The sequence below is a fragment of the Stegostoma tigrinum genome, chromosome 21, assembly GCF_030684315.1.
Source record: "Stegostoma tigrinum isolate sSteTig4 chromosome 21, sSteTig4.hap1, whole genome shotgun sequence".
Taxonomy (NCBI): Eukaryota; Metazoa; Chordata; class Chondrichthyes; order Orectolobiformes; family Stegostomatidae; genus Stegostoma; species Stegostoma tigrinum.
The window spans coordinates 1,793,146-1,805,735 of NC_081374.1; the positions used below are offsets into that span (position 1 = coordinate 1,793,146).

Consider the following 12,590-nt stretch of genomic DNA (forward strand, 5'->3'; position numbering starts at 1 on the left):
TCCTTCTTCAGAAAATCATATTTGTACTGCATTCTCTTTGAAATAAAGGCCAGAATTCCATTTGTCGCCTATATTACCTACTTATTGTGATTCATGGGACAGATTGGTCTTCAGCCAGTGCTGGTTTAGCTTATGCTGGGTCTCATAGTGGTGGGGGTAGAGTGACGTACCAGGTCTCAGTATGGTTCTGCTGAATGATGGCTGAGTGACCAATGGTTGTGTGACTGGTGACAAAGTGACCAGTGACTGAGTGACTGATAGCTCAGTGACCATTGGCTAAGTGACCGATGGCTGAGTGACCAGTGACTAAGTGACTGGTGGCTCAGTGACCAGTGGCTGAGTGACCAGTGGCTTTGTGAATGGTGACTAAGTGATCAGTGGCTGAGGGATTGATGGTTGAGTGACTGGTGATGGAGTGACCGGTGACAGGGTGACCATTAACTGAGTAACCTATGGCCTGTAGTGGGTTCTCTTCCTGAAGATGAGAACTGTGTCTGTGAGGAAGGAAAAAGTGCAACAAAAAATTTCTAAACACGTGTGAAGGATTCAGTGGAATGATACTGAGGTGGAAATGGTTAAATTAAGACCAGTGACGATTGAATTTATATTTCACTGTGGACTGCTTCCCACAAAAAGTGGATATCAGAATCTGTTTTCCCCCAGCTGCCCAGTACGCTTCTGAGGGCTCCCTTCGGCCAATTATGGAGAAGGAGAGGATTAGGCAGAATGGGAGGATATTTAATTGGGGAAGAGGAAACTATGATGCGATTAGACATGAGTTAGGAAGCATGGACTGGGAGCAGTTGTTCCATGGTAAGGGAACTATAGACATGTGGAGACGGTTTAAGGAACAGTTGTTGGGAGTGATGAGTAAATATGTCCCTCTGAGACAGGCAAGAAGGGGTAAGATTAAGGAACCTTGGATGACGAAAGCGGTGGAGCTTCTAGTGAAAAGGAAGAAGGTAGCTTACATAAGGTGGAGGAAACTAGGGTCAAGTTCAGCTAGAGAGGATTACATGCAGGCAAGGAAGGAGCTCAAAAATGGTCTGAGGAGAGCCAGGAGGGGGCACGAGAAAGGCTTGGCAGAAGGAATCCGGGAAAACACAAAGGCATTTTACACTTACGTGAGGAATAAGAGAATGGTCAAAGAAAGAGTAGGGCCGATCAGGGATAGCATAGGGAACTTGTGTGTGGAGCCTGAGGAGGTAGGGGAAGCCCTAAATGAGTTTTTTGCTTCTGTCTTTACGAAAGAAACCAACTTTGTAGTGAATGAAACCTTTGAAGAGCAGGTGTGCATGCTGGAATGGATAGAGATAGACGAAGCTGATGTGCTGAAAATTTTGTCAAACATTAAGATTGACAAGTCGCCAGGCCCGGATCAGATTTGTCCTCGGCTGCTTTGGGAAGCGAGAAATGCAACTGCTTCGCCACTTGCGAAGATCTTTGCATCCTCGCTCTCCACTGGAGTCGTACCTGAGGACTGGAGAGAGGCAAATGTAATTCCTCTCTTCAAGAAAGGAAATAGGGAAATCCCCGGCAATTATAGACCGGTAAGTCTCACGTCTGTCGTCTGCAAGGTGTTAGAAAGGATTCTGAGGGATAAGATTTATGACCATCTGGAAGAGCATGGCTTGATCAAATACAGTCAACACGGCTTTGTGAGGGGTAGGTCATGCCTTACAAACCTTATTGAGTTTTTTGAGGATGTGACTAGAAAGGTTGATGAGGGTCGAGCTGTGGATGTGGTGTATATGGACTTCAGTAAGGCATTTGATAAGGTTCCCCATGGTAGGCTCATTCAGAAGGTCAGGAGGAATGGGATACAGGGGAACTTAGCTGCTTGGATACAGAATTGGCTGGCCAACAGAAGACAGCGAGTGGTAGTAGAAGGAAAATATTCTGCCTGGAAGTCAGTGGTGAGTGGGGTTCCACAGGGCTCTGTCCTTGGGCCTCTACTGTTTGTAATTTTTATTAATGACTTGGACGAGGGAATTGAAGGATGGGTCAGCAAGTTTGCAGATGACACAAAGGTCGGAGGTGTCGTTGACAGTGTAGAGGGCTGTTGTAGGCTGCAGCGGGACATTGACAGGATGCAGAGATGGGCCGAGAGGTGGCAGATGGAGTTCAACCTGGATAAATGCGAGGTGATGCATTTTGGAAGGTCGAATTTGAAAGCTGAGTACAGGATTAAGGATAGGATTCTTGGCAGCGTGGAGGAACAGAGGGATCTTGGTGTGCAGATACATAGATCCCTTAAAATGGCCACCCAAGTGGACAGGGTTGTTAAGAAAGCATATGGTGTTTTTGCTTTCATTAACAGGGGGATTGAGTTTAAGAGTCGTGAGATCTTGTTGCAGCTCTATAAAACTTTGGTTAGACCGCACTTGGAATACTGCGTCCAGTTCTGGGCGCCCTATTATAGGAAAGATGTGGATGCTTTGGAGAGGGTTCAGAGGAAGTTTACCAGGATGCTGCCTGGACTGGAGGGCTTATCTTATGAAGAGAGGTTGACTGAGCTCGGTCTCTTTTCATTGGAGAAAAGGAGGAGGAGAGGGGACCTAATTGAGGTATACAAGATAATGAGAGGCATAGATAGAGTTGATAGCCAGAGACTATTTCCCAGGGCAGAAATGGCTAGCACGAGGGGTCATAGTTTTAAGCTGGTTGGTGGAAAGTATCGAGGGGATGTCAGAGGCAAGTTCTTTACGCAGAGAGTTGTGAGAGCATGGAATGCGTTGCCAGCAGCAGTTGTGGAAGCAAGGTCATTGGGGTCATTTAAGAGACTGCTGGACATGTATATGGTCACAGAAATTTGAGGGTGCATACATGAGGATCAATGGTCGGCACAACATTGTGGGCTGAAGGGCCTGTTCTGTGCTGTACTGTTCTATGTTCTATGTTCTATGTTCTAAACATTGAGAGATTTTTTTGTTGGCTGAGGGGTGTTGGAGACGCAGAGGTCAAGTAAAATGAAATTACACATCAGCTTTAATTTAATACAGGATAGTGTTGGTAGGGCTGAATGGCCTTTTGCTGCTCAGTGAGGAGGCTTTCTGCAAAGGAGGGAAAAGGGCGAGGGATTGAAGAAAGAAGAGTTAATTCCAATGGTGTTGATACACACGAGATGCCCTGTGCTCGCTGTAATCAGTTCCTTTCAGTTAAAATGAGCTCCTGATCTAAATTAATATATTTCTCGAATCTTTCTAAACATAGCAGTCATCCCAAGCAGCATTTTACAGGTTCCTCATCTACATGTCACCAGCGCACAATGATCCCACAGACCCTGTAGGATTGCACTGACAGATAATTAACTTTCCACCGAGAATTTAATTGGTGTTGTCGAACAGAGAATAGCAGTGAAGTTTGCTGTGTGCTGACTATTGTTCTGATATTAATTTTCTGATTGCTTCATCTGTGGTTTTTTTTCACTCTGACCAAGATTATTTGTATTATCTGCCTGTGTCTGTCTTTTTTCTTCCATCTTTCATTTCTTAACAGCTTCAAGAGTATTACAAGAAGCAACAGGAACAATTACACCTTCAGCTGCTAACTCAACAACAACAGCAGCAGCAGCAGCAGCAGCAGCAGCAGCAACAAGCCATCAAACAGTCGAAAGAGGTACGTAGCTCTGGGGGTAGCTGTATTTCCTCACACTGAGAACACTGCATCTTCCTCAACCTGCTACATCACCTGAAAGTCACCTTTCAGTATGGGTGAGTTAGAAACCGAAAGAATTGCAGATGCCGTAAATTAGGAACAAAAACAGAAATTACTTCAAAAAAAAGCTGAGCAGGTCTGGCAGCGTCTGTGAAGAAGAATCAGAAGTAACGTTTTGGGTCTGGTGACCGTTCCGCAGAACTGTCGTTAGCGACGGAAATGTCTGTTTATATGCAGAGCATAGGGTGGAGGGAGGGGGTGAGGAATAAACGATAGGTAGAGATAGAGCACCAAGAGAGAGGAGAGCAGTTGGATAGATAAAGGAGCAGATAACAATCTGGCAAATAGCTGTTAATGGGGACTGTTAGTGACTAGCAATGGATAGTGTGTATTGGCAGGCTATAACAAGGCCTGGTGTGTGGGGAGAGTGGGAGAGTTCAGCCCTAAAATTATTGAACTCAATATTGAGCCCAGAGAGCCGCAGGGTCCCCAAGCGGAAAATGAGGTGTTGTTCGTCCAGCTTGCACTGAGCTTCGCTGCAAGGCTGAGACAGAGACATTGTTCAGAGAACAGGGTGGTGTGTTAAAGTGGCAGGCAAATGGAAACTCAGGGTTGTTTTTGTTGATATAGACGTTCTGCGAAGCAGTCACCCAGTTTACACTTCATTTCTCCAATGTAGAGGAGATCACACTGTAAGCAGCGAATGCGGTAGACCAGATTGTAGGAAAGTGTTGCTTCGCCTGGAAGGTATGTTTGGGCCCTTGGATACTGAGGAGGGAGGAGGTAAATGGGCAGGCGTTGCACCTTCGCCGGTTACAGGGGAAGGTGCCGGAGGGTTTTTGGGGGTTCTGCACACCCAGACCCACCTCTCTACCCTATCCCTGTAGTCCTGGATTTCCCATGGGTAATCCATCTAATTTACACATCCCCAGACACCGTGGGGCAATTTAGCATAGCCAATTCATGTAACCCACACATCTATAGGCTGTGGAAGGACCACCCGGTGAAAACACACACAGACACAGGGAGCATGTGCAAACTCCACACAGACAGTCACCTGGGGCTGGAGTATCTATGGGGTGAACTTGCATTTGCAGATTTGTAATTGCAGATACATTCTATTTTGCTCAAAAAGCACACCGTCTGTAGACAGTCACTGTGGCATTTTGTAAATTCCTGCTTTGGAAATAAAACCAGTCTAATTCCAAGTTATTAACAGCCATTTCAAAACAAGCCTCACACCTAAAATGCATCGCCTGACTTGAGGAGTCACCTCTGATACACATAAAGCCTTTAGTTATCTTGGGGCAGTGACGTGAAAGAAATTGCATATTAAACCTGTCTAACTGATTAAAGATTTACCAGCCACCTTCGGTTTGTTCAATGCATTCGCATCAGTTCTATGATCCTTTGATCTTTTATTTAAAAATTCTGTGTCCGATGCCACCTCTCTCACTGACACCTGACGAAGGAGCGAGACTCTGAAAGCTTGTGTTTTCAAATAAACCTGTTGGACTATAACCTGGTGTCATGTGATTCCTGACCTTGTCCACCTCAGTCCAACACCAGCAGCTCCACAACATGGAGAGAAGAAAGTTAAGAGGAGATTTGATAGAGGTTTTGAAAATCATGAATGGGCTAGATAGAGTACATATGGAGAAACTGTTTCCATTTGTAAAACGGACAAGATCGAAAGGGTATAGAGTTAAAATGATGTGCAAACAAAGCAAGGGTGATATTGAAAGAAAACTATTTCACACAGTGATAGTGGGAACTGCTGATGTTGGAGAATCTGAGATAACAAGGTGTCAAGTTGGATGAACACAGCAGGCCAAGCAGCATCAGAGAAGCTGTGTCCAGATCTGGAACGTCAGCTTTCATGGTCCTCTGATGCTGCTTGGCCTGCTGCGCTCATCCTGCTCTACACCTTGTTATCTCTATTTCACACAGTGGGCGCTTAGAGTCAGGAATGCACTGCCTAGAAATGTAACAGAGGCAGGTTCAACTGAGGCATTCCAGAGGGACATTGGACAGTTTTTTTGGATAGAAGTAATGTGCAAGAACATGGGGAAGAGGCAGGATGTTGGCTGTACGTAATGATGCTTGTTTGAAGAGCCATTTCTGACATGATGGGCTGAATAGCCTCTTTCAGTGGCATAACAATTCTGTGATTCTGATTTTCTCCGCTGCCTGTTATTCACCCTTCCTAGGCAAAGGTTGGACAGGGTAGGCTTGTATACATTGGAGTTGAGAAGTTTAAGAGGTGACTTCACTGAAATGTGTAAAAGCCTGAGAAAGCTTGACAGGGTGGCTATGGAGAGGATTCCTCTTGTGGGAGAATCTAGAACTAGAGGTCAATGTTTAAAAATCACGGGCCACCCAATGAAAACAGAGATGAGGAGAACTTTTTTTTATCTCAGAAGGTTTGGGACTTTGGGACTTTCTTCCTGAAAATGAGGTGGAAGCAAAGGTCTTGAATATTTTGAAGGCAGAGGTAGATAGATTATTGTTGAGCAAGGGGTTAGAAGGCGATCAGGGGTAGGTGAAAATATGCATTTGAGGTTACAAATGGATCAGCTATGATCTTATTGGATGACAGAGTACACTAGAGAGGCTGAATGGCCCACTATCATAATCCCTGTGGTATTGAGTTCCACATTTCGCAAATGATCAAAGTAACAGTGTGAATAATACCTTGCACTTTTAAAAAGTACAGCAATTCCTTCCTTCGTCCTTTGCTGTAAAACAATTCTTTCTCCTGTTCAGTCCATAATCAAAAATACAGAAAATGAATTATGCTAAGTAGAGGACACTAGTTTATAAAAAAAACTCCACAGAGGCCAGTGTCTCATCACCAAGTCACCATTTATTTACACAAGCAATCTTTGACTTTAGTACTGCCTCATTGAGAGGATTAATCCAACCAGATTGCGCAAAGTAACCTGCCCCTGGGTGGTTTCTGCAATGTATTGCTGTAAGAAGCAATCCAAGGTGTACTGTACAAATTCATTGCTCATGCTAGCCTTGTCTGTCTGATTGGCCAGTCAATAAGCAGATTAAAGCCACCCATGATAATTATAGTCCCTACTTGCAAATATCTTTTGTTTCCTGATCTATACTTTGTCCACAGTGAGGCAATTCTTCACGGGTTTATAGACAATGCGCACCTGTGACACAAAGAGTTGGGTTAAATAGTATCAGAGATAATGGGAACTGCAGATGCTGGAGAATCCGAGATAACAAAGTGTGGAGCTGGATGAACACAGCAGGCCAAGCAGCATCTCAGGAGCACAAAAGCTGACGTTTCGGGCCTAGACCCTTCATCAGAAAAGGGGGATGGGTAGAGGGTTCCGAAAAGGGTCATTTTCATTGAATTGAATTAGCTTTTTAGCAACATGTACTCACTTCCCCCGATGAAGGAGTAACACTCCAAAAGCTTGTGATTTCAAATAAGCCTTTTCATTCAAATGAGTACAATGAAAAGATAGTTAACTGCAACTTACGGAGTGCCTTATGGGTCAGTGCTGTGGTTTTAACAATTTATACTTTGTATTAATGACCCGGGAGAAGGAACCAACAGTTTTGTTGCCAAATTTGTTGATACAAAAGTAGGTAGGAGAATGAGTTTTGATGAGGATATAAGGAGCCTGCAAAGAGGTATGGATAGGTTAAGTAAGTGGCATAAATTTGGGAGATGGAACATAATGTGGGAAAATGTGAGGTTGCCCTCTTTGGCAGGAAGAACAGAAAGGCAGAATATTATTTCAATGGATAGAGATTGCAGAACAGAAGAATCTGGATGTCTTGTACATGAGTCACAAAACATTGACATGCAGGTAGAGCAAGCAATGAGGAAAGGAAATGCAAAGCAATTCCCCTTCTTTGCAATGGGGTTAGAATCTAGAGTCTTGTTCCAGCTGTTCTCAGTATTGGTAAGACCTGGAGGATCGCATCCAGTTTGGGTTTCCTTAATTACGGAGAGCTATACTTCCAATGGTGGTGTCCCTATCTTTCAGCCAGATGGTGTGGGTTCAACTGACACCTGTCCTGGAGGTGAGTTATAACACAGAGTCTTAGAGGCATATAGCATGGAATCAGAGCTGTTGGTCCAACCAACCCATGCAAGCCATAATCCAAACTAAATCAATCTGTCCCTGACTGCACTTGGCCTATATCCCTCCACACATTTCTCAGCTTATGTACTTGTCAAAATGCCTTTTAAATGTTGTAACTGTACCTGCATCCACCATTTCCTTTGGAAGCTCACTTCACACATGAACCATTCTGTTCTAAAATATTGCCGGCCATCTGTTATTTTAAACCTTTCTCTTCTAACCTTAAAAATATACATCCTAGTCTTGAAAACTCCAACCCTAGGGAAAAGATACTTGCCATTCACTTTATCTATACCTGTCATTATTTTATAAACCTCAATGAGGTGACCTCTCAACCTCCTACGCTCCAGTGAAAATAAGTCCCAGCATATCCAACCTCTCCTTATAACTCAAACCCTCCATTCCCAGCTACATCTGGCAAATCTCTTCTGAGCCTACACCAGCTTAATAATATCCTTCCTATAACAGGGTGACCAGAACTGTGCACAGTAGTCCAGAACAGGCCTCACCAATATCCTATACAACCTCAATTAGCATCCCAACTTCTATACTCAGAGGTCTGAGCAATGAAAAGCAGTGTGCTACATGCTTTCCTATCCACCCTGTCTATATGTGATGTAAACTTCAAAGAATTATGTACCTGAACCCCTTTATCTGTCTGTTCTACAACACTACTCAAGCCCTACTTTTAATTATATGAGTCTTAACTTTGCTTGTTTTCCAAAATGCAATGCTCATATTAATCCAAATTAAACTCCATCCGCCACCCTTCAGCCCATTGACCCAACTGATCAAGATCCTTTAGTAACAATAGAGAACCTTCTCCACTGTCCACTATACCACCAATCTTGGTGTCATCCACAAAATTCCTAACCATGCTTCCCATATTCTCATCTAAAGCATTTATATCACTGACAAACAAAAGTGGACCCAACACCAATCCCTGTGGAATACCATTGGTCACAGGCCTCCAGTCTGAAAGACAGCCCACCACCATCACTGTCTGTCTCCTGCTGTTAAGACAATTTTGTATCCAATTGGCAAGATTATCCTGAACCCTATGCGATCTAACTTTACTAATTAGTCTGCCGTGTGGACCTTGTCAAGGATTTTACTAAAGTCCATGTAAACAACATCTACCACCCTGCCCTCATCAATCTTCATGGTTACTTTATCAAAAAACGTGGTTTTGTGTGCGCGAACATGCTGACTATCCCTACTCACAGAACAGGTTAAATGAAATAACTATACTTCCACTGAAATAGTTCAGAAAAGAATAATTCGGTTAGTTCTTGCAATGATGATTTTAAATCATTAAATCCCTACAGTATGGAAGCAGGCCATTCAGCCCATCAAGACTACAACAACCCTTGAAGAACATCCCACCCAGGCCCACACCGATCCTTGCAACCCTGCATTTCCCATGGCCAGTCACCTAACTTGCACATCCCTGGGCACTATGGGTAATTTAGCACGGCCAATCAACCTAACCTGAACTTCCCTGGGCACTATGGGTAATTTAGCACGGCCAGTCCACTCTAACCTGCACAACCCTGGGCACTATGGGTAATTTAGCACGGTCAGCCCACCTAACCTGCACACCCCTGGGCACTATGGGTAATTTAGCATGGCCAGTCCACCTAACCTGCACATCTTTGGACTGTGGGAGGAAACCGGAGGACCAGGAAGAAACCCACGCAGACACGGGGAGAATGTGCAAACTCCACACAGACAGTCACCCGAGGCTGGAATCAAACCTGTGTCCTTGGGGCTGTGAGGCAGCAGTGTGTCTAATTTTGTCTATTGAGGGAAGGTTCAGCAGGCTGGGTGTATCCTGAGTGAAATTTCGAAGAGTGAAGTGAGTTTGACCTTGAAATATGCAAGATTCTGAGAGGCTTGATAGGCTAGATGCTGACAGGATGTTTCCACTCGTGGGAAACCTGGAATACAGAGGCACAGACTAACTATAAAGGATCTCCCAACTAAGACAGTGATGAGAATGACCTTTTTTTCCATCAAAAAGGACATCAATCTTTGGAAATTTCTTGCTAGAGAGCATTGGATTCTGGGTCACTGAATACATTCAAGGCTGAGTTAGACAGATTTTTGATTGAGAGGGCAGTCAAGAGTCACAGGGCAGATATATAAAGGGAATTCGGACCAGAGTCAGACCTGCCATGATTTACTGAATGGAGGGGTAGCCTTGATGGATTGAGACAACTCCATCTCCTAGTTCTTAGAACATAGAACATAGAACATAGAACAGTACAGCACAGAACAGGCCCTTCAGCCCACAATGTTGTGCCGACCATTGATCCTCATGTATGCACCCTCAAATTTCTGTGACCATATACATGTCCAGCAGTCTCTTAAATGGCCCCAATGACCTTGCTTCCACAACTGCTGCTGGCAACGCATTCCATGCTCTCACAACTCTCTGCGTAAAGAACCTGCCTCTGACATCCCCTCTATACTTTCCACCAACCAGCTTGAAACTATAACCCCTCGTGCTAGCCATTTCTGCCCTTGTTCAAAATGGTTTGAAAGCTTTGCATTGAAGCACATCATTCAGGTAGATAAAGCTTTACTCGGTATCTAACCCCATGCTGTCCCTGTCCTGGGATTGTTTGCTGAGTACAGTGTCAATTGAGCTTTACTCTGTGTCCAACCCCATGCTGACCCAGTCCTGGGTGTGCGATGGAGACAGTGAAAAGGGAGTTTTATTCTATGTCTAACTACATGCTATCTCTGCCCTGGGAGTGTTTGATGGGGATAGTGTAGAGAAAGCTTTACACTGTATCTAACTATGTGCTATCTCTGTCCTGGGAGTGTTTGATGGGGATAGTGTAGAGGGAGCTTTACTCTGTACCTAACTACGTGCTATCTCTGTCCTGGGAGTGTTTGATGGGTATAGTGTAGAGGGAGCTTTACTCTGTATCTAACTACGTGCTATCTCTGTCCTGGGAGTGTTTGATGAGGACAATGTAGAGGAAGCTTTACTCTGTATCTAACCCTATGCTGCCCCTGTCCTGGAAATGTTTGATATTGAAAAACATCAGTGTCAAAAATGTTGAATTTTTGGAGAGATCTCTAGGTTCTTTACATAAATGAGAATAAAATTCAAAAAAAGAAAGTGAATGGTTGAAAGCATTTTGAAGAAAACATGAATCCACTGTGAAATGAAAACATTTTCAAACATTTCCCATTGTTATTGACCTTCGCTGTCAAATCCTTGTGGTCACACATGTCCATTAAAACCCATAATGGCTTCAAGATTGCAAAACTATTCCCTCTCACATTCTGTGAGTTTCTCCTGTATTTAGCACACGCTGTCCGTACCATCCGTCTGGCAGGACCTCACGGGTTCACAGTTGTATATTCCAGGCACACACAAGGTGACTCCTGGGAGAAGTGAGTAGAGACTAGTTCACAGCCTATGCAAAGCTAGGAGCAGTGCAGAGGGATAAGGCCAAAGCAAATGGGCCTCTAATGAAGACAATGTGTCTGGGTGTTTCTGATGGATTAAATAGTATGGGTCATAACCCTTCCAAGGCTTGTAGAAATCCTCATGCAATTTTAGAATTGAGGAGGAGGTTGGAAGAGAAATGTATCAATGAGGATTGCGATGCTGCATTACAACCCAGACAATGGAATCATCTGATTCTTTCCAAAGACTGCAGTGCCTTCATCAAAATCTCCCAGGACAGGTGGGCCTTGCTGACAGTCTCCACTCGGTTTTAGTTGCAGCAATCAGAAAGAGCTGGCTGTTGGCACAAAGTTGAATTCCAACACATGGAAGATGCCAAAGCTGCAAGTGTTACCCTGAAAATGTTAAAGAAACCATATTGATGCATAAGGAAGTTAACGGGACATCACCATGCAAATGGCTTAAAAATACTTAGCATTATATTCATTGTATCTAACCCCATGCTGTCCCACTCCTGGCAGTGCTTGATGGGGACAGTGTAGAGAGCGTCTTACTTTCAGTTTGTGATTACAAAAAGCTTTACTCTGCATCTAACCCTGTGCTGTCCCTGTCCTGGGAGTGTTCTATGTGGGGGGTGGGGAGGGGGGGCATTGATGGTGGTGCCGGGAAACAGCATAGAGGGAACTTTACTCTGTACCTAGCCCCATGTTGTCCCTAATCTGGGTGTGTCTTACTGGGGGTGGGAGGAGACAGTGTAGAGGGTGCTTTACTCTGTATCTGACCTGGTGCTGTCCCTGACCTGGGGTTGTTTTACAGGGGGTGTGAGAATTCAGTGTGGAAGGAACTGTAAGTGAGAGAATTCTGTCCTCACTGAGTTGGAATTCTCCATGGGGAACTCCAAGTTTTTCCTTTTGAAGTAACAAGACAGTCTCTATTTGTCATCATCTCCTGTAGCCATTGATTGTCCTAAAGCATGTCTTCTGACCACAAGTGGAATGACATCCCACCTCCCGCTGACCCATCGGAAAGCTGGTGTCACTCTTATCCTGCTAGTTTGAGTAAAATCTAGCATCTCGCCTGGGCCTGTTAGACTGTCCCTGGCGAGGAAGGCAGAGTGTTGGTGTCTGCAGACGGGGTTCCAAGGAGGCAACTTACACAAAGGAGCTCCTCCAAATGCACAGAGAGGACCAGAAGTGAGGTATACCTTCCCCTTGCCTGGTCTCCAGGCTAGTTACCCAACTGAGCACAGTGCTGACCTCCCTCACCACTTAATGGCTTCAGTTGGCCGTTTGTAGTGTGGTGGACATGGTGCCTCTCCTTGTGTCGCTCTTGCTAGCTAATACTTCTCACTTGAGTATCTGCAGTTGAAAGCGCTCTGTTCCTTTCACTAA

At 44.5% G+C, this 12,590-nt stretch overlaps 1 protein-coding gene across 4 annotated transcripts in view; it reads left to right on the top strand.

Moving 5' to 3' along the window:
* The window catches only part of foxp4 (forkhead box P4), a 441,139-nt gene that overhangs the window by 307,249 nt on the left and 121,300 nt on the right, over positions 1–12,590 (top strand). For all 4 annotated transcript variants that reach the window (XM_059653290.1, XM_059653292.1, XM_059653291.1 and 1 more), the window contains one exon: positions 3,499–3,618. In XM_059653290.1, coding sequence (XP_059509273.1) covers positions 3,499–3,618 — 120 coding nt within the window. The remainder of the gene's footprint in view (positions 1–3,498; positions 3,619–12,590) is intronic.